This window comes from Apteryx mantelli, chromosome 12 (assembly GCF_036417845.1).
Source record: "Apteryx mantelli isolate bAptMan1 chromosome 12, bAptMan1.hap1, whole genome shotgun sequence".
NCBI lineage: Eukaryota > Metazoa > Chordata > Aves > Apterygiformes > Apterygidae > Apteryx > Apteryx mantelli.
Window position 1 is genome coordinate 20598005 of NC_089989.1, and position 27399 is coordinate 20625403.

Genomic DNA, 27399 nt, shown 5'->3' on the forward strand with positions numbered 1-27399 from the left:
TATAAACCAGTGTGCAGGGCAGGGAACACGGCAGAGCCCGGACTTGGTGTCTCTCGCATCCACCACGCCAAGGCCGTCCCCTCCTTGCAGTCTACGACAGGAACAGAGATATGGGGGACCTGGCCCCTCTACTCCTCACCTGGCCCTAGACTTTCACAAGCTCCACAGCAGCTCTGTGTTTTTAATCCACAGACTGAAGGCATGCTATGCGAGGTGGGTACCCTACCTCACCTGACCTCAGAATTACTCAGCGTATGGGCTAGCATTACTGCCAATGGCCTGATCCCACTAACGGGTTATCATCCCCATGCACAACTGGGCTGGACACGCACCGGCTGCAAGAAAGTTTTTTGTACTTGCTGGAGTCTTCTCAGCAAAGCAGCCAAAAACGAGGTCAGCTGCTGATGGCTCAGCAGACAAACACATCCAGAAGTAACACTTCAGTTGCTTACAGCTTGGAGAAGTTTAAATTCTCTCAGAATCACAGAATGGTTGAGGTTGGAAGGGACCTCTGGAGATCATCTAGTCCAAACCGCCTACTCAAGCAGGGTCAGCTAGAGCATGTTGCCCAGCACCCTATCCAAACATCCTTGGAGATGTTCCTTCTCTCCATCTCCCTTGAAATGCAGTCAAGGTGTAACCCTTCCACAGTGAAAAGTTAGTGGGCATCCGATTCTGGACACTGCAAATCACAAAGCACCATGCATTACCAGCCTCTTCCATCTCCCAAAATAGCTGAAGATATATCCTTATAATATTTAAAAGAATTAAGCTTTACAAGCACACGAGATCAGGGTTTGTCCTGTAAGTAAAGGTGTAAGCACAATCACCCCTTTACCCACTGTCTGAGAACATGTGTAGACATGTGTACATGGGAACTACATGCACATTGCCCCCAGCACAGCTTCAAAAGCAAAACAATAAATAATTTTTACTGTATGTATGACCTGAGAACTGTCACCCCAGGGCAGTTTCTACACCTCAGGACACAACCCATTTCTAAAGAGAAGTTCAGGAGAGCAGGTCTTTCATGACACGTGTCTCTTTCAAGAAAAAATATTTTCAAGCAATTTTGAAGACCTACCTCCTCGCTGCACCAGCAACGTGACTTCGCTTCCTTTAGGACATTCAATCAGCATATCCACCACCTGGTTGTGAGTGAGGCTCTGCACATTCTTCTTGTTGACTTCGACTATAAGGTCGCCCTCCTTCAGGCCTCGGCACCGCGGGCTGTCTACGATTTGTTTCACTCTTTGGCCGCCCCCACCGGGACTGTCCGCTATAGTAAAACCAAAGCCCATAGGCCCTTTCACTATATGCACAGTTATGAGTTCAGGCTGTGTTGCTATCGAAGACGCCAAGGAGACCGTGTCGTTGGGGTAGCTATGGGACCCGTTGGAAGAGACTTCAGCCGGGCTGCTTGGCCTCGCTTCCTTTGTGCCATTTACCTTCCCCGTTTTACTACTGTGGCTCGCCGGAGAGTCGTAATTTTCCTGCCCATTCACAATGATTGGCTCTTTATCCAAAATCGCCACGGACGTAACCAGGCTTGTGTTGGGATCGTCGGGATCAAAGGGCAGAGGGTAGCCTCGGCACAGTTCAAGGTCCACGCTGGCACCGATGGGAATGGACTGGAAGATTTTCACAACTTGAGCGTGGGTATGGCCCAGCACGCAGGTATCGTTCACGCTGACTATGACATCCCCTGCAGGAGACACAGGCAGATATACCAAAACCATTTAGCTGCATCACTTTTGTGCATGAAGCTCCCCCAGGAGTCTGCGGACTTGAACCTGAGAGCTCTGATCCGCAGCATCCACGGGTGCTACACAGAGGGGAGTAGCAACATTTAAATACCTTTGCAAGGAAAAAGAGTAGTTGCGCCTGGGCAAGCCAGAACTATCTGCACACAATGGATTCTCTGCATAATGCTTTCAATATACATAAACATTTTTGATAGTGAAAATGCAATTTGGCTCATGCAAAAAATTAATAAATTCAAATGACAATATATGGCCCATTTAACAGTTATTGCGAAGCCCAGCTCTCATTGTTACGCACTGTGCTACACTGACATACGATTGAAACAGAACTGGGAGCACATGAGGGCTATAACAGAAGGCTCTCAACTACCAACTGCTCAAATATGGTGCCATATACCAGGTCTCAGACCTATTAAGTGATGATTTGTTTTTAATACTGTGTCTACAAGACAAGGATGTTTAAGGTTGTGATATTCCAGGTATAACCCAGGATCTGCGGCCTCAGGTGATTCCTAACAGGAATTCACCGTGCTGGGCCTAATCTCAGCCAGAACAAACAAACTGGCCCGTTGTCTCCTTGCCACCCATCGGGCACTGCACTCTCAGTGCCTCCACACAGGAAAATGCAAGATAGACTACTCTTCGCCCATTCCCTAGGCAGCACTAGGATGAGAGTGTGCACGGCATGGTGATTTTGATTTAAAGCCCGGGTACCTGTTTCCATTTTGCCATCCAACGCTGCGGGGCCGTCAAGCACCAAACTTTTGATTTGGAGAAATTCATCCGGCTCATCCCCTCCGACGACGGTGAAGCCGAATCCCCTGCTGCTTTTCCTTAGCTTGGTGTGGATGAACTTCCCTTTCAACTCAGAAGGGTTTCGAGTAAAAAATGGTTTTCCTGTTTAGGAAGTTTAGAAAAATCTATAAATAGGCAGGCAAGAACATCTGGTCTGTTTTTCCTCTTCCTATTCTAACAATTGCATGGGCAAATACAGCAGTGCTTTGGGACAGAAACTCCAACTTACTTGTGTCTCGCCCCACTCCACCCATTTCACTGGGACCAATCATGCAGTAGAACGAGTGAGCAAAAGTCCTACTACTTAGCCCTTTGGTAGCTGTGGTTGCACATGCCTAAGCCCTGAGTCTATGCAGAGGGAAATACGCTGGTGTTAGGAACTGGAATATATTGGCGCTACCATAGCTGGCTTCAATATGCTTCTTATCATTTTGTCCTGAGATGGTTACATCCATCCGGGAAGAGGAAATACAACAGGGTTAGCTGTTCACAAAAACACGGGACTCGGCTCTAGCCATCAGGAGTAGATGCTGCGCTAAGGCAGCTCCCGGGGCTTTGCTGGGGCGTTTCAACCCTGCCGTGCAGGGTCCCTTCTGCCCCAGAACTGGCAATTCCTTGGGCAGAGTGTGCCGAATTGCACAGGCTGGGGAGGAAGCACGAATGCCTGCGATGGAAGGAGGTCACGGAGACATTCTAGGAAAAGGAGCATCATTATGGTTTTAACCACTTGACCTTCTCCCAGCCCACCACGCAAGAAAAATCTTCTGAGCAAGACACACTTTAATCTAACCCTCCTCACCACCTTCACTACCACCCTATGACCTCCTCTGAAGGAGAAGGGGGAGGATGCTGATGCTCTTCAGACACCATTTGAAGCGCTGCCTATTTTCTTTCTGCTCCTTGCCTGTTGCGGATGAAACACTGCTGTTGTGAAGTACGGATCAAAGAGCACCCCAGAACTGGAGTGGCCGTGCTGGAGGGCTGTTAACAACGCTCTCGGGGAGCACAGGGAAGAGAGAACAAGGCGCTCTCCAAACAAAAGTGCGTCCTTGCAAAGCATGTTCCATAAGCTCTGAAAATTTGCTGTACTTCACAATGCCAATATTAAGCACCTTTGCACTTTTAATTGTTTTTGATGCTCAGAGAGGAAAAGACTGTGTCACTAAGCCCTCTGGTGACAGCTCTAGGATCAGCAGTGCCTATTGCAGCCAGCAGAGCTGGCACACTCTCAAAAACCTCGGCAGCACCACTGTGGGCCGCCGCTCAGAAAGCAGACCTTGAGGGAGAGCTCAGGGATTTGAGGCTCGGAAGACTGGGAACGGGGACGGGGGGAGAAAAGCGCATTTGAAGATGATTCACGAGGGGGCAGCGTGAGGACTTGTAGACTTCTGCCTTTGAAGGGGAGCACATGAATATGGTAATCCCGCACACTGGGGGCAGATGCTGTGCTCAGAGCCCAAATTGCAAAAAAAGCCCTGCTGGTCAAAGTGCAACCCAACGTCTCAGGATAAGGATGGCTGAGAAGCAGCGTATATTACCCAGGGCTTGGTGCTGGGCTAATCTTTGGTTCAAAAGAGAAGCAGAGCAAGCAAAGCTTGCCGGCATCTGCCTACGAACACAGCGTGAACTTGCCCTGCAGTAAGAGGGAAGAGTAGCACATCAGTCCGCACCATAGGCTACACCCCGCATCTGCCATTTGGGAGGAGGTCTCATTTCAGATGAGCTATCTACAAAACACCCGCCGGGAGTGTGGCAGCAGAGGCCCAGGAGAGGGTGCTCTGTTCCTCGTGCTCACGTTGGTGGCACAGATGGAAACCCCTGGTCCAAGGGCGACTGGAGATAGCAGCTGCCCAGGGTGAGCAAGAGAAGAGGGGAGCAGCACCGTGTAAGGAGGAGGAAAGAACAAAAGCGAGAGGCAAGTCGCTGGTGAGCGCCAGGACACGCCACGCAGAGCGATGCTGAGACAGGCTAATGTTTTCCCGTAACGCTGCCCTAAAATTTCGATGGACAGCAGTCAGGAGCGGGTGGAGAGCTGGGTATGGCTTCTAACGTCATCCCCGGGGCAGCTGGCCCATTGCACTGCCATGCATGGACGCCTGGGCAGCCCTTGCTCTGCTCTCAGTGTAACACGCTGACGTGACATTCACAGGTTTCTCCTCGAAGAGGACCGGCTGTTTCGGGGCACTCCCATACAACGCCGAACGCACCCCCTAACCGTGCCAGGGTACCCAGACCTCCCATGCTTTTCCTTGCTGCCAGTCCGATTACTCTCATACACTCTTCGGATGCTGCCAAATTTGGCAGGCCTGCTTCAGAAGGGCTGAGCCACCTGCAGCAGAGCCCTCCCTGGTTCTCCACGGCCGAAAACTGCAGCGCCCTTGTCAGGCTTGCCTTCAGAGACTACCTCCAAACTGCAGAAGGCAGGAGCGTATCCCAAATCCCGGGGCCAGCCCTCCCCCTACCCACTCCCAGATCTATCAGGATGACATATGCTCCAGCCAATTTTCTGCTCCTTCGCCTTCCCCAGACTCTGGCTTTCTGCAGACCAGGGCAATGCCACAAACTTGCTACACAATTTACACATAGCTGAAGATGAAGCCCACTTAGGATCACTTACAGCAACAACCAGAGAGCACCTGTACTGGCAACAGGCACAAGTGAAACACTCTGCCCTTTTTGGCAACCTGATCTGGCAAAGTTTCAGCTCATGCTGCAAATAAAAGAAAAAATCATGTCCAGTCTAGCTGGTTATTTAAGACATGCCACTGACCTGTGAGCAGCTGGCCATACACATACCACTGACACTAAGAAATAAGGCTGTAATTATCCCAAAGCACCTGGGCACACGTTCAGTTCAAATTAAAGTAGGTCCATAGTAAGACTGCAAGATTGGAGCACAAGTCTCTAGGTCTTTTTGAAAAATCACTTTGCACTAGCCTCTATTACCGGTACCATTCCCTCCCTATGCAGGGTTTCCCAAAGGTGCTAGCGACTTAATGAGCTTCAACTCAGGAGCTCTTTCAGAAGCAGTGTGTGGCCAAGGCACTTGTGCCTTTTTGCCTTCTGGTACTGCAGACAGTCAAGGATTGAGCATGGAGGCCTGGTAGCTCTGTAAAGCTCCCCAAACAGCAGAGGATCTTCAAGATCCCCCTTCTGGTATTCCCCCAGCTCCTACTCCCTCCACATTAAAAGCATTTGAATTCGATTTTTCATTTGGATTCAAAGCACAAACACAAAAAGGGAAACCCATAAAATCACAAGCCAGACTCTTCCCTGGCAAAACTAGAAACAAGCTACTCAGGCAGCCACAGATGCAAGCGGGACACCTGAGCTCTCCAAAATTAAGGTACTGCCAAATAGTGCCAATGATGTACGCACACCACAGCTCCCAAACATACTGACCAGCTGCTGGGGCTGTTAGAACTGCTTTAACCTGACAGTCTTCCTGCCCTGGTGTGCAGACGTGGTGTGACACTGGCTTTGGCTCTCCAACTAAAATATGATCATGTTAATGCATGTTAGTGTTTTAATTGCATTGCAGCATGATGAGGGTTTTTTGCTGTTTTTTGGAAGGGAAGGTTAGCTTGTGTGAACAGAAAGAAATGCCTGCACTGGATCTTATTATCGGATTCTCATTGTAAACTCAGCAGAGTTTAGCAGATGCAAAAGCCTAACCCCTGTGTGCCCCTACAGCTCTGTAGAAAAAAGATCTACATGCATCTACCTGCATTTGCAGACCCTAGCAGTTGCTGTTAAATCCTATTGATGTGGAAACTCCTGTTTTCACCATGCCTTTTTAAAGATGTGGAACCTTTCAAAGACCGTAGAGAACCGCCACAATCCTCTTACCACGTGGACAGTCTCATCTGCCTCTCACATCTGGTAGCAAGGACCACCGCTCTCAAAACCTAGGGGTATTCCACAGGTATGTGCCCTGGTCCTATGACCCTAGTGATGGAGACCCTCCCTTTGCTGGTGGTTGAAGAAATTCTGTTCTCAGGAAAAACCTTGCTTGTTGCAGTTTAACAACTGGTTTAACAAGGTTGTTACCTTGCACTGGTGCCTCCCGAACTGCCTCTTGGTTGTTTGAAACATGGTTTGGAGCAGCGGGTGGTGGGAGAGATGGACACTCCTCTGTCCATTCTAGAGAGGGCAGAGAGGGAAATGTTACTTGTTTCACAACCGCACTACGAGCTCCTGCACATAAACACACTCGAGTGTGGGGTCGAACAGAGGAGATATGTGAAGCATGACAAGAGGGGAAGCAGAGCCATGGAGAGATGAATAGCTTGAGATGTTCAAAAACAATTCAGTAGGACTCTCTATGTCCAGGTCAACTGATTTGTCTGCTCTGGTTTTCTATCTCGCACTCAAACTTGGGGCTTGAAATGATTTGCATGCAAGTGGTCTCGACATTTTGTATGAAATCTGCTCTCCCACAGCCCTCATGGCATCTGTTCCCCTTGATTTTTAAGCAGTAGAGCTGATGTTGGAGGAAATGGAGCTGCAGCAGGAACATTGAGGCCTAAATTATCTTCCCCTTGGACCATAACAGTTGTTCAACTGAGGGGTTGGAAAGTTATGAAGGTATCAAAACAAACCAAAATGCTAGAAGTCCCTTATAGCAGTCAGGCTGCATAAAAAAAATTAAAAGAAGTGATTCAAAATAATCAAATTATGTTAGATGTTACCAGCACAACAACACCCAAAGGTCTTGGGTTAAGAACTCATGCATGTGGAGATGTTTCTTTAGTGCACATGTAAATGATGACGACTCATCTTCTACAGCCTGTTAGTCCCAATGCAGGCTAGAACACCACTGGCTTGAGTAAACTTGGTGGAGCAGATTAAAGAGAAAAAGTGAGGTTTTATTTTTTCCGGGAAGCCTAGAAACTTTCCAGAAATAAAGGACATCCAAAAAAAAAAAAAAAAAGTATCTCCCTATTACAGGGCTGCAAGCTACCAAACTAAAGTGGTTATATGCTTTAGATTTTCTCCTCTGCTGCATCTTCTGTGAAGAGTACACGTAAACTTTCCTATGCATGCCATTTTGCCTTCAAATGCCAAGGGCTATGAAAGGGAGGACAAACACATCGGCACGGGGCTGCCAACTTGACGGATGGCACGTGCCAGCAGTGAAAACCCCAACCATCACACCCGCCCTGGTGCCAACCTTCTAGTGGTTGTTGTTGTTGCTCAAGCTGTTTCTTCCTCTTCGCTTCAAGAACGGGGTTTTCATATTGTGTCTTCCGGTTGATGTGGCTGGGGAAGAAAAAGCACGATAAATTAGGAAACCCTTTATGTGACAAGCAGGAATGACAGGCAAGGCTCAAAACTCCTCTGAGGAAAGGAGTAAAATAGCAAATGTACCCAACAGCAGCGTATATGAAGCAACGCTCACCATTCGTGCCAAAAGGCATATTTAGGAAAACAAGGGGATTGCAGTATTGATATGATGTCTTGAGTAGGAATGGCTAATTCCCTCAAATACATTAAAGTTGTCTTCTATCTGTGAAAAATGAGATTAAAGCAGAAAAGGAGCTCTGTCTGATTGCATTTTAAAAGACAGGCCTATATCAACCCTGCTTTAATCAGACTCCCAGAGCTGCAGTCATTCCCTGGCTCACTGATGTTAAGAAAACCAACAACTGGTAACATCTGTCAGCTATGTGATCAATGCACACTGTTAACAGTGTCTGAAAAACATCTTCCCAGATGCAGGCTAAGAGCTGAAAAGCTGAGCTCTGGATGAGTCTAAATATATATATATATATATACAGAATTAGCCACCAGGAAATACTCCCAGTTGAAACCAGCGTTTGGTGAAACTTCAGCTGTTCTCCTCGGAGGGTCCTCAGGCTGCTTTTGACCAAAATGAGGTGTTTGTTGCTAATACTCATTACCAATTTCAGGAAAAGACTGGAATGCTCAAAACAAAACAAAACACCTCAACCCCAGACACAGCAGATGAGCAATGCACCCTGCAGAGGAATTCACCATTTCATGAAACCAAATGATCACCGGCAAGAGACACCCGGGCGGCGTGGGCAGAGTTTGGGGGATTCGCTGCGAATGAGTGCTATGGCCAAGATTACCGGCTCATCAGTCGTTCAGTTCAACAGCAATTGCCCAATAGTGATTTTGCTACGACAAACAAGCAGGTAGCCCTGAGCAAATTACAGAGGTCTACCACCAGGAACGCCGTTACTGAATTGGCTTCACTGGGAAAAGGAGAGCATTTGGAAAGTGATTTCAAAATAGAGAAAAGCAACCCTTAATCTGCCCCTGCGCAACATCAGTTATTTATTGACATTAATCACAGGGATGGTCTGAAATGGCTATATACAGCCAGGCATCTCTCTGTGTAAGACTTAAAGAGGAGAGCACATTACCAAAAGGATAAAAATGTTCATGTCCAATTTCTGTAATCTCTCTCTTAGTGTGGCGTAAATGTTTCTCCATCACTACAAACAGTTCCTATTACGAAGGAACTGGTAGGGTTAATTGGAATAGCTGAAAACACGTATTTGGGTGCAAGGCAAAGCTTACCATTAAGAACTTGTTATTTTATCGTCTCTTGTCCCACATGGCTTTATCAAAAAATACAAGTTTGCAAGTAATTCTGATACAAGCATAATAAAGAGTTCTGTTCAGAATTTTTCTGCTAAAGATCAACATGAAATCACTAGAAAAATACCTAATACATCAAATAAGCAACTAAAAACAAGTTCATGAGTTTGTAAGAGATGTCCAATTTCAAGAGGTTTTCAGAAAGCTGAGAAAGATGATAATGGTTGCTAAAAGGTGATTTAATTTAAACGTTTTGGGGTTCCAGTTGTTTCTCAATGAAAACCTTTAAGTGGAATAGAAAGAGTGCTTGAATTGAAAAGGACAGAGACAAATGCTTAAATTATAAACTTCTTACTATCTGATAGATAGTAAGTAAGTATCTGATAGAGAGTAAATAGAATAAACTTAGGTCTCATTGCTGCTACTTTTCTATTTAACTTCATCACTAAGGAGTGCCACAAAATTAACGGGCACGTATATATAAAGCGACATGAAAAATGCTGGAGAGACCTCTTGGCATGACATTTAATTGCTGAAAAATATTCTCGATGTCTTTGGTAAATAAATGTCAAGCCTTAATTACACAGCTTGCTAACCTTGTTTCCCTAGGCACAGATGGCAGGGTCAGAACTGAGCCAAAGCAGACAGAAACTGTACTCCGTGTCTATTCTGAGCGCTATCATAAGCCATCCTACTAGACAGGAGTATACACATAATTAAAAATTCATTTTACGGGGTCAGTGATGAAACAAAACTCAGATCTCTGGTTTCCCAAGGGAGCGTTCTGTCATGTAGATAAAAAAGAAGCTGCTCTAATTCCGGAGAAAGTCGCATTAAACCCGTAATTCTGCACAGACCAACGCAATGCAATGCCAACAGCTCGACAGTGGTTATTCGGTCATACAGACGTTTCTATTCCTCCTTTTGAGCGTTCCTTTATTCATAACTGAATTGGTGATCTGCTTTGTGCGCTCAAGTTTTGTTATATTAATAGAATCGGGCTCAGTTAATTGCACACTTGTTAATACTGTCTGAATAAATGCATCTCATCTTAGAGAGCTCTGCTTCGGCAAAGGACAGGAGTCAGGATCATCCTCCATCTTTCCAAATTAGGGCCTTTACTGGAAAAGCAGGCGTTCATGGGAGAATTCAAGCCTTTGAGCAGCAAGGTGCTGGGGTTTTGCATACCCTGACCCCAGGACGGTCTTGCCCTCCCCGATCCCAGGGTGCTCCTGCCTCCCCCGAGCTCACCCCAACCCCAGGTGCAAGGGCGGTGGGCTGAGATGCAGATCCCTCAGGAGGCTGAGGAACGGCAGGGAACAGCCGCCCTCTCCCACCACAGCCCCTTGGCCACCCCTGTGCCTGTGCAGGGGTCGGGGCTGCTGCTCCTCCTCCTCGCGTGACATGCCACCAGCACAGGGGTCCGGACTCCCGCAGGGGAAAGCGTTTCTCTCTGCCCAACAGCCACGCCAGAACCGCAGAGCGGCACTTACTCTACATAGTAGACACCATATACGGGATCCTCAATTTTCTCCCAACCAGCAGGCAACTCTGGAAATAGAAAAAAACAACTACTGAAGCCTCCAATGCAGATTTTTTCCCCACTCTTAAGGCATAAAATTCATCAGCAGCTCAGACTTCGCTTCCAACGCAGTCTTCAGGATGCTCACAGCCTCCTTTTTAAAGGATGGCATGGCACGTCCCCAACATCATAAGCTGTCCCACTAGTACTGGGTTAGCGAATCACTGGGAAGATGTCACAGCCCGTCAATTTTAGATTTGCTTTTTTGCACTACCTAAGAAAACGATCAATAAGTTTCCTGCCTGGGAGCGCCTCAAGTTCCTCCTGGCTGACTGCCCCGGGCTCAGCAGCTGGAGGCAGAGGCACTGCAATGGCAGCGGACGCCGGCTGCAAGGCAGAGGATTTTAGTGCCAGCCTATGAAGAAGGGTGAGATTATGGCGAGCAGTTTTGGCACACTAACAGATGGACGAATTTCATCTCCTGTCCCAGGGCTGGGCCAATTATGCTCACCCCTGCTGATAAAAGTGTATTTTCCAACGCCTGCCTTAGGGATTTACATTGCTTTGCTTAGCCCTGATCCCAACATAAAAGTGCACCTTGATAATTGGACAATGTGAATTTAATGTAAACGGCCCCCATACGGCAACCATCCTCCTGGGTGCTTCCACACACAGAGATGTATTTCACTGCATAACACTTAATATAAAAACACATGTTTCCATAATCACATGTAACAGCAATTTCCTTTTTTAATTAGCATAATTAACCAAAAAACAGTTCTGAAGATGAAATTAACATTTGGAAACGCATCCACTTTTGTTCCTGTTGATTTTCTAGACTGGAAGCACATAGCACTTCAACTATAATTAGCAAATGTAATAAAACCACTTCACTTATTTTTCAGGTTATTAAAGTTGTATGTGTTACTTAAGCGGCCTGCTCCTTGCCCCACTCATTTTTATACACCACGTTCCCATTAGCTGCAGGTACTGAAATAAATCATCCTGAAAACCAAGGGTTTTTTTTTACAGAAATCTGTGAATCAGCCCAAAAGAAGGCTCCACCACGCCATGGACCGTGCAAGTGCAGTCCCTGCCCCACAGACTATACATTTAATAAATAAATAATAAGAAAAAGCCACTGTCTGATAAGACAATTCGCAGGATGTCTACTCAGCTAGCCCCTGCAAACTAATTCCTCAAGGATATCACTAAACTGACAAGACCAATGGTAAATCATCACTGCTTATTTATTATCAAAGCCAAAGATTTATTTTCATTAATGGCATCAATTGGTGAGCCTCTACAATCAACAATGGCCCATTAATTAGAATAAATGTAACTATCTAGTTCTGTATTTATAGTCTCTGGCTATGTTGCCATAAGGATACAAATATTTCCAGACTGAAGATGAACAGAATCTATACAAACACACATGGACTAATTACTCAAAGTTTATGTTCGTGTTCAGAATTGGCTGAACATTAGATTAAATTCATTTCATGGTTTTTGCTCCACGTGTCCCATTATCTGCCGATATAAGGTAAGTTTTCCATTCTCATCATTATTTAATGCTTATCAGTTTTAATGTCTTTGGATTCCTTGAGACATAAGCAATTAAATGCAAGCCAGTGCTAACTTTGGGGCATGAAAATACTTTGTAATTTTATCAACAGACCAATCTGAAATGAATTCTTTGGAAACTGATAGTCCTCTATGCCATGCAAGAGGGAAGACTACATGTGAGCAGAAGTTAAAAAGCTACAGGCCAACTTGAAAGTCTTTTTGCAAAGTGAACCATCTGATTTGCAAAGGACTCCCATATGTTGAAAACACTGTGGGACTTATTTAAAGGGTTTCGGTACAATTAAATTATGACCTAGCAAGCATTCAGGAAAATCACAGTTGGTGGCAGCCATTTTATTCCTAATTTGCACTATGGTGAAAAGGCCAAGCTGGAAAAAAAAAAGTGAAGGGAGGGAGGGAGAAATAATGTGCAAATGCCATAAAATGAGATTGTTTGGACCGTGAAGTGTTTTTGATTTTTAAAGCTCAAATGGAAATATTTTGCTTTCCTTCTCTTCATAATGATTTTTGGTATTCATTTTCTTTTTTCTTCTAAAGATTTTTCATGGAAGGTCAGAAAACGTGCACTGTCCTGACCCCCAAAATGGTATTACGCCCAAAGCACTCCAGGCTACTGGGCAGCCTCGCATCTCTACAGCTCTCCATCTAAGGAAGACAATTCTGTGTTCTCAGAAGTAAAAAAACAAAACAAAACAAAACAAACTGCTGTTTTCAACCCATTACTTGTCGATTATGTAGATGCACTTTCAGACTCCTAAAAGCTTCTGAAAGTTCTCTAAAGCAAAAGGTTAGTCAGCATTCTCCATAGCCATGTCGCACACATTAGCACCTTAGCTGCTTTAAAATATTCATCTTCCTATTTTACTTTTCCTGCCAAACTGAAGATGACCCTGAGCATTAGATTATACTACAAACCTAAGATTTCCAAAAACATTTTGTGTCATTAGGAGCCATATGATTTTTATTTTGGCGTATCCATGAAGCACTCTGTAGACTCAAAATATCTGTCAGCAGGTAACTTCAATGGATAAATATTCAATTTTATACTTTTAAGCCTGGGGTAAATACATGAATTCCTGCTGAGATCCTCTTGTTTAGTATTCTACCCTACAGAAGGGACGGACGGATTCCTAAAAAAGAACTTCTCTAACCACCAGGGACTTTAGTCACATCCTTGCATCACTATAAAGGAGCTGCAGTTGACTTCAGTGTATTTAGCTTTTACTGCTCCCTGCGTAGGTGAGAGTCCAGGAGGATCTGCCCAAGCTTGTGTCCAATTCTACTCCAAAGGCTAAATTTTTGTGTCCTTTTGTACAACCTTATGCCGAAGAGAAGTAATCTATTACTACGTATTAAATCCACATCTTTGGAAAAAAAAGTCATGCAAATGCTTCCAGTTTTAATTTCTCACACTTAGAAAACAAACTTTAGATAAACAAAGGAGCTAAATATCTGGCAACAACCAGTTTATGCTAATCATGAATACAGTTAGTGAATAGGCCATATGTTTTCATGCTCCTTCACTAATGTTGCCGTAACCAACTGAACCATTTAAAAATCTCTTTCTTCACACTGCAATATTTGCAGATCTCAACAATACATCTACGGGCTGTGACCTCAGTAGAGCTTATCCGCATTAAAGCCAAGGGAACATCTCATGATGTCAGAGTAAACCACTTGTGAGTGAGTGCAGAACTGGGGTCAGCCTTAACAACTAATGAGTTTCCCTGCATCTATTTCTTCCGCCCTTCTTCTCTTGCACTGAATCCTGATATCAGACTGAAAATAGGGAACATTTCTCTTTCATTATTGCCTCTAATTTTGCTTTTTGCCCTTTCTCTTATTTCGAGTCACCCTTTGTGAAGACCTCCACAAAAAACGCCTGCAGGCTATTGGTAGGCATCCACCTACTCCTGGTGCTAGCTGGTCTGCTGGTGACCATCTGTCTGGGCTGTGCGTAATGCTGACATGCAACTCAAGTGACTGCATTCTTCTTCAAACTGTAATTTCTATTAAATTCTTGCTCTAAAAGAAGTTAGGCCTCCAACACTATTCCAAGCATATTATCCAGAAGAGTAGTTCTTCAAGTACTGTTAAAAGTCCAGGCAATAACTGCTGGCTCCTGATGATGTATCCATCACAGCAAAGTGGGAAGCAGAATACACTGGCAAGTCATTACAGAAACCAGAGGTTAATTCTCTGGTAATACAATCCTTCAGTACGCAGAACTATAAACTGTAAACACAATCCTCTTTAAAGCAATAATAGACCTAGTGGAAACAAAATCCTATGCAACCTTTTATGCCGTTCAGCTTTCCAAGTGCACTAGAGCATAGCTGAACAGAAATAACAGCTACCTCCACCATCAGTATAAACAGAACGAGCACCGCTGAGATTAGATATTAAGACAGCATTCTTCACTAAAAGATGCAGCAAATAAAAGTGTACCACATCATCTCAAATCACCTGTTTACAAAACCATGTACTGCAGTAAAAAGTTTTACTGTTTCACTCCCAAGCTCAGCAAAAGCATTCTATGTAATACTTAAACTTCCTAAATCTCACTTCGTTTCTCTTGTCTGGGAAATGTCTTTGGTCCCAGTCCTGAAAAGGCACCATTAGGTACTTGACCTCAACTTTGGCATCAGTGGGCTTTTTTCTGGAGACAGCAATGCCAGTATAAAAGCCCTGATTTCTGCAGGGTCCAGGAATAAGCAATTTTAAACAAACTTTGTGAGATTAAGGCCCTCTTTTAACTCTCTTCTTCAAACTCTGAATTAGTAAGAAAAGTATTGTAGATCCGTGGCTATAGAAAGACTAATGCTTCTTGGGCCAGGGAAGTCTTGCTGCTAAATTAGGCCTTGTTAAAATAAAAAACTTGAAAGATGCAAAATGACACAAAGGAGAAGATAAGCAATTAAAGGCTTAAAACAGTGCAGTTGAAATCAAACATCAAAACGAGAGATGGATGATTTACCTAGTTCACTGTCCAGTTCCTCCGTGTGTACCCCTTCTTCTCCAAGGGAAGAGCAGTAAATGAGACAGAAAAAATTAAAAGAAAATTTCAGATACCAGCACCAAGCAAGAAGTTCCCTACAGCAAATAGCAGAATCAGCACTAATTTTCTACAGAACTAGCCAAAGCTTTCAGTTTATCATATTTTAGTGACCAGAATATTGATGGATCTGATGTAGATTATGAAAGAACCAGTTCTTGCGTTCTCAAGAGATCTATATCAATTGACCACGTTCATGCTACGGCTTGATATGGCAAAGTAGCACATTGTGTTGTTCCCATTTTTGTAGGGACATTTCCCTCAGGTCTGTGTAGTCATACCTTTGCAATCCGTTCTGTAGACACACATATCTATCAGAAGGCCAGACTTGAGTACTAATGAAGAAATCTGGGAAGAAAACCTTGCATTTAAGTAAGAACTAATGTAGCAAGGTATTCAAGAAGGTACCTAAATTTTTGTGCATACGAGGTCGAATTGACTTCAGTGCAACTGCTCAGATGATTTAAGCTAGATATGAAGTTAAGAGCCTTGTTTAACTGGAGTCCCAGGTCCCTACTGAAGACCAGAGGCGTTGGTGAGGAATAGAGAGGTATGCACCGGTTTCAGAGGGACACCTGGGACAAAGATCACATAGCAATCTTCGAAACACACAAAGCCATCAATATTCACTGTCGCTCCATTCATCATTAGCTACTCCATATTTATAAGTTAACAGTGACACAGATGATTAAAGTATTGCTCAGCCTATAAATAATAATAATGCAGTCAGAAAATGAAAGATGATGACAAAATCAGAACGGAGATGGTAAAAACAATCTTGGACTTAATACAGCAAAGTGTAAGCCATATAAATGAATGATAGAAGCAAACAGAAGACGTAGCGCTACAGCATTGCTTTTGAAAATTTGGACACCTAAAAACACTTCCATGACCTGTTTGTCATATATTTTGCCAGAACAGTTGTTTAGGAACATCAGTGTGAATTATGAATTACAATTTCCTTTGATAGCCTAAACAACTGGGAACTACCAATAACTTGTCTGGCACAAGTATGCTGACAAGGGAAGAACACGAGGCAACTGCACCCAAGCAAGTCTGAAAGGATATCTCACATTTATAAAACCATAAACAGGACGGGATCGAGCCTGAAAACTCGCACACACACACACACACACACACAACAAAACAGAGGAGAGCAGTCCCATTGACTTCAGTGGAAATACTCACAACAGTGACCCTCGCCAAAAAACGTCCAACTTATATAATGCAGTAAAAATAACTTTATCTCTTCTTTGTGCTTATGTTCTTTTCTGAAATATAATTATTCTTATGTGTAAAGCAACATCAGAACAGCCAAGCAAAACTGTACAGTGCACTGCTGTACCTATGAAAAGATTGGTTTAACTACTGTTAAAAATATTCATTAATAAGCAGCTTAGTGAATGGAGTGAAGGGGTGTGTGGGAAGATGAAATTAGCTGAATGCAAGGACCTGATAAACAAAAATGCTGCTACTCTGTAAAATTATGAACTTAATTAAATACGAAAAATTACCCAGCTGTATGTTTACAATCCTAATTAAATAAATTATTCCAATATTTGTTTCATAATTGCTACAAGGACAAGAGGTTTGAAAGACTTTCCCTTCTGCAAGGAGCCTTAAAACTGCGGGGATGAGCCACCCGCAGTTGCCTCACGCGGATGCCGGGTGCTCAGCCGGCTCCGGGCGCAGAGCAAGCCATGCCAGCTCAGCGGCACGCGCCTCTCGGTCACTTCGCCCAGGCTACGGCATAGCCGACGCCTTGCCAGCCAAGGAAGCTCGGACAGAAGTTGCGCTCCAAGGCAAACGAGCCTCCGAAAGCTTACGCCGAGACTTATCAACCTCCTTTTTAAACTGCCAGCAAAGCTTAACTGCAAGAAGGAGGGCGTTCTGCCTGCGTACAGTATGGTTTAATTTTGTTCCAGTTCTGATTACCCACTGACATATCCATTTGTAGGCCCAGAGCAAGGTCTTCATTAATCCAGCTCGCTCCTTGACAGATGACGCCAGTTGCTACGGGATCTGGAGCAGGCACCTCAACTTGGTGTGCTCAATTTTCGCCTGAGCTTTGTGCACCCTTGCATTTTGGGTAAGCGCTGCATTTTTCACAAGCAAGCTGGCGATTTGTTTCATCGTGTCCCAGAGAAGGCTGCACAGTCAAATTCTCAAATCCTGCAAAATCTTACACGTGAAAGAAAGTGGAGGTTGAAAAACGGCATGTGCAAAAACAGTAGCAGCAGCTCTGGAGGCCAGGTTTGAACCTACCAGTAAAAATGGATGAACTACACTGATTCTTTTCCAAAGTAAAATTGTAACTCACGAGAAGCTGACTTACACCAGTAGGAGATTAATCATGTTATCAAAATTAATTTTACAAGGACAGCACCAACACTGATGAAGTACACCCTTGTATCTTTAAGATCTGTCTACCATGCTAGCATTGTGCTAGCTAAAATTGTGGATTAAAATACCATCACCTCGTTTGGTCAATAGACCAAACTTTGCAAACAGTTTTTCCCAAAAGTTTAAGTTATCTTTATCACGATTTCCCTTCTTCTTCCAGTGCCTCCTTAAGGATGCAGGGAAAGAACCTCCTTCAACAGTCATGCGTCTGGCTGCTCTAAATTGGACAGTGGCTTGCATTTCCAACATCTCAAGGAATACAAAATCACATCAGAGGAAATTATCGGGGATTAAAAGTCTGTGATTTCAAATAGAATTTGTCTTCAGCAATCTTAACACTAAGCGGACTGTCAGAATTTAACATTAAGAGCGAAGCAATTGAGTTATTTCTGCTCAAACAAGGAAATAACAACACAACTCTTTCAATTCATACAAAACAGACTGCTGAAGCGTGACACAACAGCGCATGCAGAGACTCAGTCGCTCTCCTCCTCCACCAGGATCCAAGCAGCAAGCGTGTTGGAAAGCTGAGTCTCATTCAGCATCAGTGACCCTTCAAACACCTTTGCAGAAATGGAGATGCTTCTTACTTCTAGCACATCTCTCTGATTTTTATTACAAGATCTGCAATCTTGATAGCTATCTTACATGCACAGACAGCGTTTTTAGCTATCATTTCTACGCACTTATAAATCCTTTCACTCCTTCTTTAGCATTTCTGAACACAGGTTATGGAAAAGGGGAAGAGGAAAGGGAGAAAGACACTTAGAAATGGACTGAACACCTTGCTATTTCACTATCTTCAGTCTCTTACCATCATCTTCACATTCTTCTAGAGGCTTCTGCTGTTTGTTCAGGCACCGTGGATCTAGCCAAGATGTTGTTTTTGTATTATGGCTGGAAACCAAAAATGGAAATATGCCCTTTGTTAATAAACTAGAGCTGAAGTATCAGTGACATAAAAGTATATATCCTCTTTACTATTCAACAGACCTGAAGGCATACTTTTGCTTCAGAAGAAATGGCATTACACTTTGGTGTTTTGTAAACTAGTCTACCAAACCACAAGAATCTTGGCATTGAAAGAACAAAGGTGAAAAGTAAAAAAGATAAAATATAAAAATCAGCATTAGTGCCTAGAGGGTGCACGTGAAAGCTGCAATATCACAATATTCATTTCCAAACTTTTGTCTTTCGTGGTTTTTTAATTCCAGGAGCTATCTCATGGATCCTTTGCCTCCTGACGAAAAGACAGGAAAGTATTTTCCCTTCCTCCATGAAAGATACAGAGATCTTTCTCACTGCAAAAGACCTTTGACATTTGTTCAGATTTGACCCAAGCATTAGTCAAAAATCAAAATTTCCAGGGAAAACTTTCAATTGCACAAACAAAAATGTTCCATCAAAGCCTTTGACGAAAGCTGAACACCTTCGCTTTCAACTCTTCCTTTCTCCAAGTCCCCCAACAGTATCATGATGCCAGTCCCAGGGGTTACAGCTGCAGAGTAAACAGGCTTTAAGCAAATATTCTAGACATTATTTCCTCCCATCACTTGATTTGCCTATGGAGAAAAGCGAGTAGTAAAACGCCTCTTCTGCTACTTGATGGCATCTTAGACCTGACCTGCAAAGATAACCCTCCTGTTCCCGATACCTCATTTTTCTAGCTTAGCCTTTAACATTGCTTAGCAGTTTTGAGTTCCAATATCATGCAGTGCTATTTACCTCTCCTTCCAGGTCTCAGAGAGGTTTACAACCTTACACTAAGCCTCACAACAGCCTTGCAAAGCAGGAAAAGCTGCCATGAGGGCTATGATCCTCTAGGAACTAACAACCGACCAGCGGACTCCAATTTTACTGCAAAAACACATGACTGCCCTGCTTCCGAGTGCTTAAATAAAAGGTCCTTGTTTGACACATTCTGTTACCCAGCCCTCCCAAGGCAGGATGAACAAACTCGTTTAATTCTTTTGTAGGCTTCAGAGCAATTAATCACCAACTAGAAAACTGAATGGCAGAAATTCAGCAAGTCGGGCAAATTAACAGCAATAAAGCAGAGGGGTTCTGCCAACTTATAAATAAGAAAGTCTGTAGTCTAGCTGAGAAAAGTGTGTGATGGGAGGAGAGCGAGGGAACATTTGCATATTTCTTGCAACTGTCTCTCTAACCTTAAGACTCAAAACAGTGCGGCTTGCTGAGGCATAGAAAATTTAGCTAAATACCTTCCAGATCATACATTCAGAGGGACAGGATGGTGTCAGACCTGTAACACAGACAGCCCTACAGGCAGGATAATGAGAGCCTGGGATACTTTGGAAATCCCACTTAATGCACCACAGAACTACATCTCAAGAGCCAAACTGCTTCGGCTGCAGTCCAGCAGGATTAGTTATCTGGTGCTCAGCTCTGGCCCCACCGGACCTGTGCTGGTCCTGGGCAAGCACCTCGACTTGCTAACCCAAAGCACCAGAAGTGATGGTACAGACATCCGAGCCAGCTTGGGTCCACGCAGCTCATTAGTTTGCTCTCTTAATTTGATACAAGTCAAACTAAATTGTTTCTAGGCTCAGGGTGTGCCTAGAAACAACAGAACTGCCTGCTTGCCCTAGCAAGCTGGATGGGGTATCACTCAGGCCATTTTATGCGCATCAAAGCCAGAAAGTACACCAAAGAATGAGGCACCCTGAGGACGTAATGAGGGGCAGAATACCGCGTTCAGGATAACGAACACGTTTCAGTTGCCTCTGAAATGCAGCAGATGAGAATTTGCACTGTGCCTTCCTGACTTTGGCTTATAGAAGGGGGTTGGTGAAGCTGCTCAGGTAATTGAGAGCGCCCTGGAAAAATGATCTTTCCTACAGCAGGCCTCTCCCGGCCAGGGAAGAGCTGCTGCAGTGCGTTCAGTCCTCCCAGCTCCTCAAATCTTTGGTCACTCTTTTTTAATGTGTTCCCCTGCCACTGCAGCCATGGAAAAACCTTTTCTTCAGGACTCCTCATTGGCCCCATCCAGAAATCCCCTCTCTAGAAGATGGGGTAGGACTGTTCCCGTTTCTGCCATAATCCAGCTTAACTCTCCTGCGTGCCAGGACGGGTGTTAACAGAGGGGGTTCCTCTGTACTGACCAACTAACCTGGTCACTGGCTTTCAGTACACAGGTGAAGGGTCTCAGGACTTCAGGGTTCCAGGACTGCATTAGACAGACCTTCAAAACTAAAATCGATTCCTCACACCTTTCTTTACTAGTGCAGCTAAGGGCTTGAGTTTCAAATGCTATCTGAATTTTAATGAACAGCTAAACTGTGCAAGAAGTCTCTCCAACTAACAGGTTCCATTATATAAGTTACTCCTATCTGAATAAATATAGATGAGTATAATTAGAGATTATTATTTATGGCATGAAAATCAATATCATCTTAAAGCTGCTGACAGCACGCAGCCATCAGGCAAAGACTGCGGAGCGCCAGGTACTTCTCCTCTTCCAAACTTACTGTTCCTGCTTTGCACTGAGCAAATCACAGGAGCACGGTGACACGTTTGGGCTGTTACTCTGATGAGAGGACAAGACTCAAAGCCAGTCCCCCAGCTCTGAATGCGAGCAGAGGGCTTCTCGCTCCCTGCTGCATTATGCACAGGGGCAGGCTCCAGGAATGAACTCTCAGCCCTTGCAATTAGGAGCTTTCATTCCACCCTTGAAAACAACTGGCCCATATTTTATAACTGCCTGTTGTTTTTATAAAACGAGCAATTCCCCCTGCCTTTGAACTCTGGAGTAATTTGGATGCTAATCCAATCAGGAAATGCAAAAACACTGCACAAGCAGTAAAGAACTTTTAGATCTGCTACATAACTGTACACGCTAAATATTTAATACATATGCACACACAATGCATCCACAGAGGTTTACTTATGACCAGAGAGAGGGAGAGAGAGAAGAATTAGAATAAAAAAAAAGCGCTTTACTCTATAAAATAGACTTCTCCGTTCTCGGTGTAGGCCATCTCCCAGTTTTCCGGCAGAGGACCTAGGTTATCCTCGGCGGGAGGAGGTAGGTATTGAGGGAGGTTCTGAGATGGTTCCGTGGTGGGAACGTTGGTGTGGCTATCAATCACAGACAGCGGGGCTCTCTCTCGTGTGATATGCGTGTTATGCTCGTCTTGGTCACCAGACTCTGCTGCGGAATAAACAAGCACAAATAAAATTGAAAATCACAATATTTTTCTCTTCCCATTTGCTTCTCCTGGTCTTCCCTTGCAATTTTCTTTTCAAAGGCCCTCCTTGCTTTGTAATACATGAGACACAGCAACAGATGAACAGAGGGCAGAGGCTCTGCAGTCTTTCTGCCAGCAGGGACGAGCTTGCTTTGCCCACTCTGCCAGCCAGATCCTTGCCAGAGCAAACCAGAAACTGTGATCAGCTACTGTGTTCGCACTAATAGGCCCTGCTGAGCTACCAAAATCTTCCAAGCTGTCTGAGGCCACGGCTCACTGATGTAGATGAGTTCAATGGGCTTCTGAGCAGGCTTACAGGTTCACTCCCACAGTGCCAAGTGTGGGACAGGGATTAGGAGACTAAAATTTCCTGTTTGAAGAATGATCACAAGGGGAGATCTTTACAAGTGCAGAAGGTAGCCAGAATCTGAAAGTCAACAAGCTAATGGTGTTCTCATTCAGTGCAATGTTTCGCTGAATTAAAAATTAAAGTGAATGCCAGCACTGTACCATGCGTCCACATGTTGCTGCTCACAACAGCCTATCTATCTACAGAGTTTTATTCTGCTGCTCATGACAATATCCTTCCACTCAAACTTACTCAGGAGTATTTCACGATGTATCTGGCTCTCCTCCATTTAAGGAAATATTTCTGGTGCTTATATCCACGCAGCTGAGCTGTAGCTACAAAACAATGCTGCCCATTCCCTCCATCCCTAACACCATTGGAAATGCTCCCCAAAAACTAGCGTCTGTCCTCCAGAATCCTTGGCAAGGAGGCTTCGGCAGCAACTGACCAATTCTAACATTACTCCGGTGTCTAGCAAAGGGGTTTCTGAAGACAGTGAAAAACCGTGGTAGTCCTTCCAAATCACCTGGGACGACCTGCAAGTCACCAGACCACTAGTTTCCAGTGTGGCCACAGGCAATACAAATCAAGCAAGCAACGCTGAGGCCAACGTTGTACTTTGCAATGTCGCTGTGCCGAGACCAAAAGGACTCACAGCCAAGACCTCGCCTCTGCTCTCCAGACTGGAGACCCCTCAGCTCCTCCGTTCAAAGCCCAGCGCCTTGTTTCAGGGACCTGCTAGCAGCAGCTCCTGCGCCATTCCTACTCTGGGCGCTGCCTCTGTGAAAGGGTGCGAAAAGACAAGATAATGACAATAATAAACTGGGAAAAGAGGGAAGAAAAAGATCTAGACTATACCAGTGCCCTCAACTGTCTGCTTTCTAGCTTTCCTGCTGTGCTATATTTTTAGGTAGATACTGACAAGATAAAGAAGTTGGAGCATGAATGAATCATCGCCAGCTTAGACTGTGAGCGTAAACATGCCAAAGCCTGAAAAACACAAGTCACTGACAGGTCTTCTATGGAAGCGAGAACATTTTAATATGGCTAGCACAGTTACACATGAAATAAGCATAAGGAATCATTCTGGTATAGGAGAAATAACTCTCTTTTCTTGATTCTGTGCCCATTTAATGGAGGCAAGGGGCCAGGGTGCGATAATGTTATGACAAATTAACTGCATCTTCCAGTATTTCATCTTGTGAAGAAAAATGAGGATGACAAATGATGCTGCAATCAGTTCAGGGGCACCACACTGAATCTCTTCAAGAGGAACACCTCTCATCAGAGACAGGTAGAAAAGAGGTCAAACAGCATCTCAGAACAGCTTCCTGCCAAAAACAGATCTCAAGACTCGGGCTGAGGGAGTTGCCATGTCACAGCATGTGAGAAACTACCCTCAGGCACAAAGTTTTGTAAAGGAGCTGAGGAGTGATTTTGGGTTGGAAAAATACAATGGGTAAAAGCCAAGCAGAGCACAAACCTCAAAATCATTAGATAGTTTGGTCCTGAGAGTGGGGTCCAGTCTGGGGACCCACCAGGCATACCGAATAGCTTATGACCACCGCTGAAATAGCTCTGAGCATAATGATGATGAATACGGCCAGGGCCACAAGGACCTACCTCTCAGCCTAAATCCTTTTAAAGCTCTATCTGGCTGTTAGAGCCAGGACTTTGCTGGGAAGTAGTTGCATGATAGCTGGTACGGTTCAACTGAGGCTGAGATGGAAAATTGTCAGAGTGGTGGGAAGCAACCAGAAGACAAAGGACCAACACCACCTGAATTCCCATCTCCAATCTTTCACTAACCTGCTGTGTTGGTACAAATCCTCAGGGGCCAAGTGCCCGCAGTGCTAGCACCCACAGCAACCAGCTTCAAAAGGCTTGAAGGTGTGGATAGGGCTGCTTGCTACATACCTACCTCATACAGAGCTAGGAAGATGAATTCAGCGCTTGAAAACTGAGATGAGAAAGTAAAGCTCTGTCAAAGCAATATGAAATCCTGGGTTGGCAGACACAGAGAAGAGCTCCTGCTCCTCAGAGTTTCAGACACTTCCTGCTGATTTTTGTAGAAACTCACTGGATCGCTGAAAGATGCTCAGAAACATGCTCTGAACCCACCTGCACCCAACACTTGACTTTAGACCACAAAAGCTTCCAGTGACCTTAGAGCCAACACTTGAGAGTGGGAGCGAGGTCTGTGTTCAGGCCGAAAGGATAGCAGGGAAAAGAAAACACAAGGCCTTCACAAAAACAGACAGCTTGCATCCACGCTTCAGACCTCCTCCCCACAGCAAGCAGCCCTCAGTTTGCTGGAAGGTACCTTGGAGAAGAGGACCTAGTCACTGGATGCGCTGGCTATCTCTAGGTGTAAGGAAGGGGAAAGGACAGCAACATACTTTGGAGGGAGCAAAAATTCATTTCAGATGTATCCAGTCTGAGCCATTTTGTTCTGGTTATAATGACTGGAACTGTCAACCACAGGTAAACACTCTCTTGACCTTTCTGAGCATGACTGAGAATGAAGTGAAAACTAGCTGGAAGAGCTGCAGGCAGAATTGAGGTTCTGGGCTAATTTGTGATATTACAAGAGAGCATTTCATGTAGTGTTCAAGATCCTTTCAAACTCAGAAAGTTTCTGAGTTCCAGTGGAACAGTCACACTTCAAGCTGAGCGTGCACAAAGCGATGTTCAAAATGTTGGCATGTTCTTTGACACCAGAAGTCATGATGTGCTTCTTTTTTTATAAAAACCTCTGCATTTGCCAACAGCAGAATGATTAACTCAGAGTATAAGGGGATCTAGAAGTGTTATCCATAATTTCTACCAGACATCATTCCACCATTCTGCACTTAAACTTCTGTCATTTGGCTCAATGGAGTAATTTAGATCTACATTAGAGCAACTGAAAGCAGAATTTGGCTGACTGCATTCAATAGACAATCTTTGAAAGAATATGAATGTGCCCTTAATGACAAAAGCACATAATACCAGAGAATATCTTTTAAAAAGCCTCAATTATTCTTCACAGTAAAGATGCCTACTCAGAAACCTAGCGGTTTCCAGTGCTGTAGGACTTCAAAATGTAACGCTGTAAAGTAAAATGTTTCCCAAGGAAGAAAAAAAATGCATAAAACATGAATTTCATTTGTACACCTTTCTCAAATTCTGCCCATCACTAACAACAGCTACCCAGAAAAAAAAAAGAAAGCAACTAATGGATTTGATGCTTTTTTCAGATTTCTCTCTTCCAGCCCAATCCCACACGGCCGCCTTAGAAGACACAACTGTACGTGTGATTGTCAATACCAGGACACCTGCAATCCAGGTGCTGTGGGCCAGTTTTTTCCAGGATTGACAGTTTTGAAGGAAACCTATTAAAAAAAAGAAAGAAAGAAAGAAAGAAAGAAAGAAAGAAAGAAAGAAAGAAAAAGAAAAAAAAAAAGCAACAAACTAACTCCAAAACCTTTCCCCATGTGGCCTAGTTGACAGGCTGCAATAGTTTGGGTTTACCTGTGAAGCTACTGCTCATTTCAGGTACATCATCCTCTTCCTCATTCTCTGTATGCACTATGCCAGCATTTTGCATATCATTGTAAGACTTGGTCCGCTTTGGAGTCGACTGCTTGGAGCCGGGCGGCAGGTTTTGCAGCGCATCGGCGGAAGTCACTTTCCCACTGACGGGCTGGCTCGGAGGCTTGGGCGTTCCATAATAGTTACCTAGGCAATAGAAGCGCATTTGCATGTTCAACAGTGAGCAGTTTCTAGCAGCAAGGTTCCTATTTTATTTTCTTTCCAGTCCCGCCAAAATCTCTGCCTCTCCCTACAAGAAAACAGATAAAACTTACACATGTCCTTCCCATTTTTTTCAAGGCATATTTCATCTCGAGAGCGGGCACGGAAATATTTTGTGCCTTTTAAGCTATTCTTGTTGAAGCTAAAAGGAGAAGCAAGGGTTGCATTGTTGAGGTGCACTGAGCGTACAAGGGCTAAAACAAAAGGCAGCCGTGGTGAATAGCAAAACTTCATCTCGTTACATCTGAATTTCAATTAGTAGCCTTTTTACGTGCGTGCACCCACACAATGCTTTGGCAGATCTGGAGTGAGCCCTGCAGAAAATAAAAAATTCATGACTGCTATCACCCAGAGAAGTGATGAAAGCTCGATGGCCTGCTTTAATACACAGGTTCTTTTTGGGTGGATGTTGCATTTAAAAAGCAAAAACTAGTCTCTCTCTGAAAGAAAACTTTGTCAAAGAAAAGAAAAGGAAAGCTACCACATGGCGCTTGCTTTCTTCAAAGAGGAAATTCAGCAGTTGGGGTCAGCTTGGGTAGAAGCGAACAAGCAGATCTTAAAGCAAAAGTCCGAGGGACAAAGACGCACCTGCAGTTAAGCCAACGTACAGCTCCCGCAACCGTCACCAGAGGTTGCGCATGCAACAGCAAAAAGCTCTGGGCACACTCTGCTGTTGCTGTATTGCCAATGGAAGAAATGCAGAATAAGTGCAGGTTCATTCAAGCCAGAATTTTGCACGGGGATATTTCAGGGTTTCCGTTTCACTCTGCAACACGTTAGCACTTGACTTGCACTGAAACTATAAATAGGAGCCCCAGGCCTGGGACCGGTTCCCCCAGCGCTGGGCGTTACAGGAGCTGAGGGCTGCTGCAAGGTGCTTGTTCCTTAAGTGACTGACACTTTTTACACAATGATATATGATACGCAAGAGTTTTACAAGCAAATTCATGTCTATATTAAAATAAATAATTATCCAAACATTCCCTTTCAAAAGTTAATATATATTTTTGTTTGCCACTGTTGGACCCTGAAGATGGACTTTAATATTCTCCCTATACTCTCTGGGATGCCACAGTATTAAAGATTCATCTCAGTCTGCACTGCCTCATGTAACTGTGTATAAAGATATGTGGGTGTGCATGCATAGAGCTTCAGCTCTAACACCAGTACAAAATTCTTCTCTAAAATCCACATGTACAGTTGATTACATCCTTAGATCTATCTCCATAGGTTATGAATAACACAAAAGAATGAGTTCATCAGTATTTTCAACACGTAATGACATAATATTTCTAATATCTGAAGATTTTGACACAGACTTGAGTTCAAGGCGAAATGCACTGATTTTAGTC

General features: G+C 44.2%; 1 protein-coding gene across 14 annotated transcripts in view; it reads right to left on the reverse strand.

Moving 5' to 3' along the window:
- The window catches only part of MAGI1 (membrane associated guanylate kinase, WW and PDZ domain containing 1), a 351883-nt gene that overhangs the window by 53917 nt on the left and 270567 nt on the right, over positions 1-27399 (reverse strand). For 9 of the 14 annotated variants that reach the window (XM_067303444.1, XM_067303442.1, XM_067303441.1 and 6 more), the window contains 9 exons: positions 25766-25972; positions 21656-21866; positions 18510-18592; positions 15215-15250; positions 10622-10679; positions 7732-7820; positions 6609-6701; positions 2478-2660; positions 1085-1705 (listed from right to left, as the gene is read on the reverse strand). In XM_067303444.1, coding sequence (XP_067159545.1) covers positions 1085-1705; positions 2478-2660; positions 6609-6701; positions 7732-7820; positions 10622-10679; positions 15215-15250; positions 18510-18592; positions 21656-21866; positions 25766-25972 — 1581 coding nt within the window. The remainder of the gene's footprint in view (positions 1-1084; positions 1706-2477; positions 2661-6608; positions 6702-7731; positions 7821-10621; positions 10680-15214; positions 15251-18509; positions 18593-21655; positions 21867-25765; positions 25973-27399) is intronic. The other 5 variants (XM_067303446.1, XM_067303450.1, XM_067303445.1 and 2 more) reach the window with 3 other exon arrangements.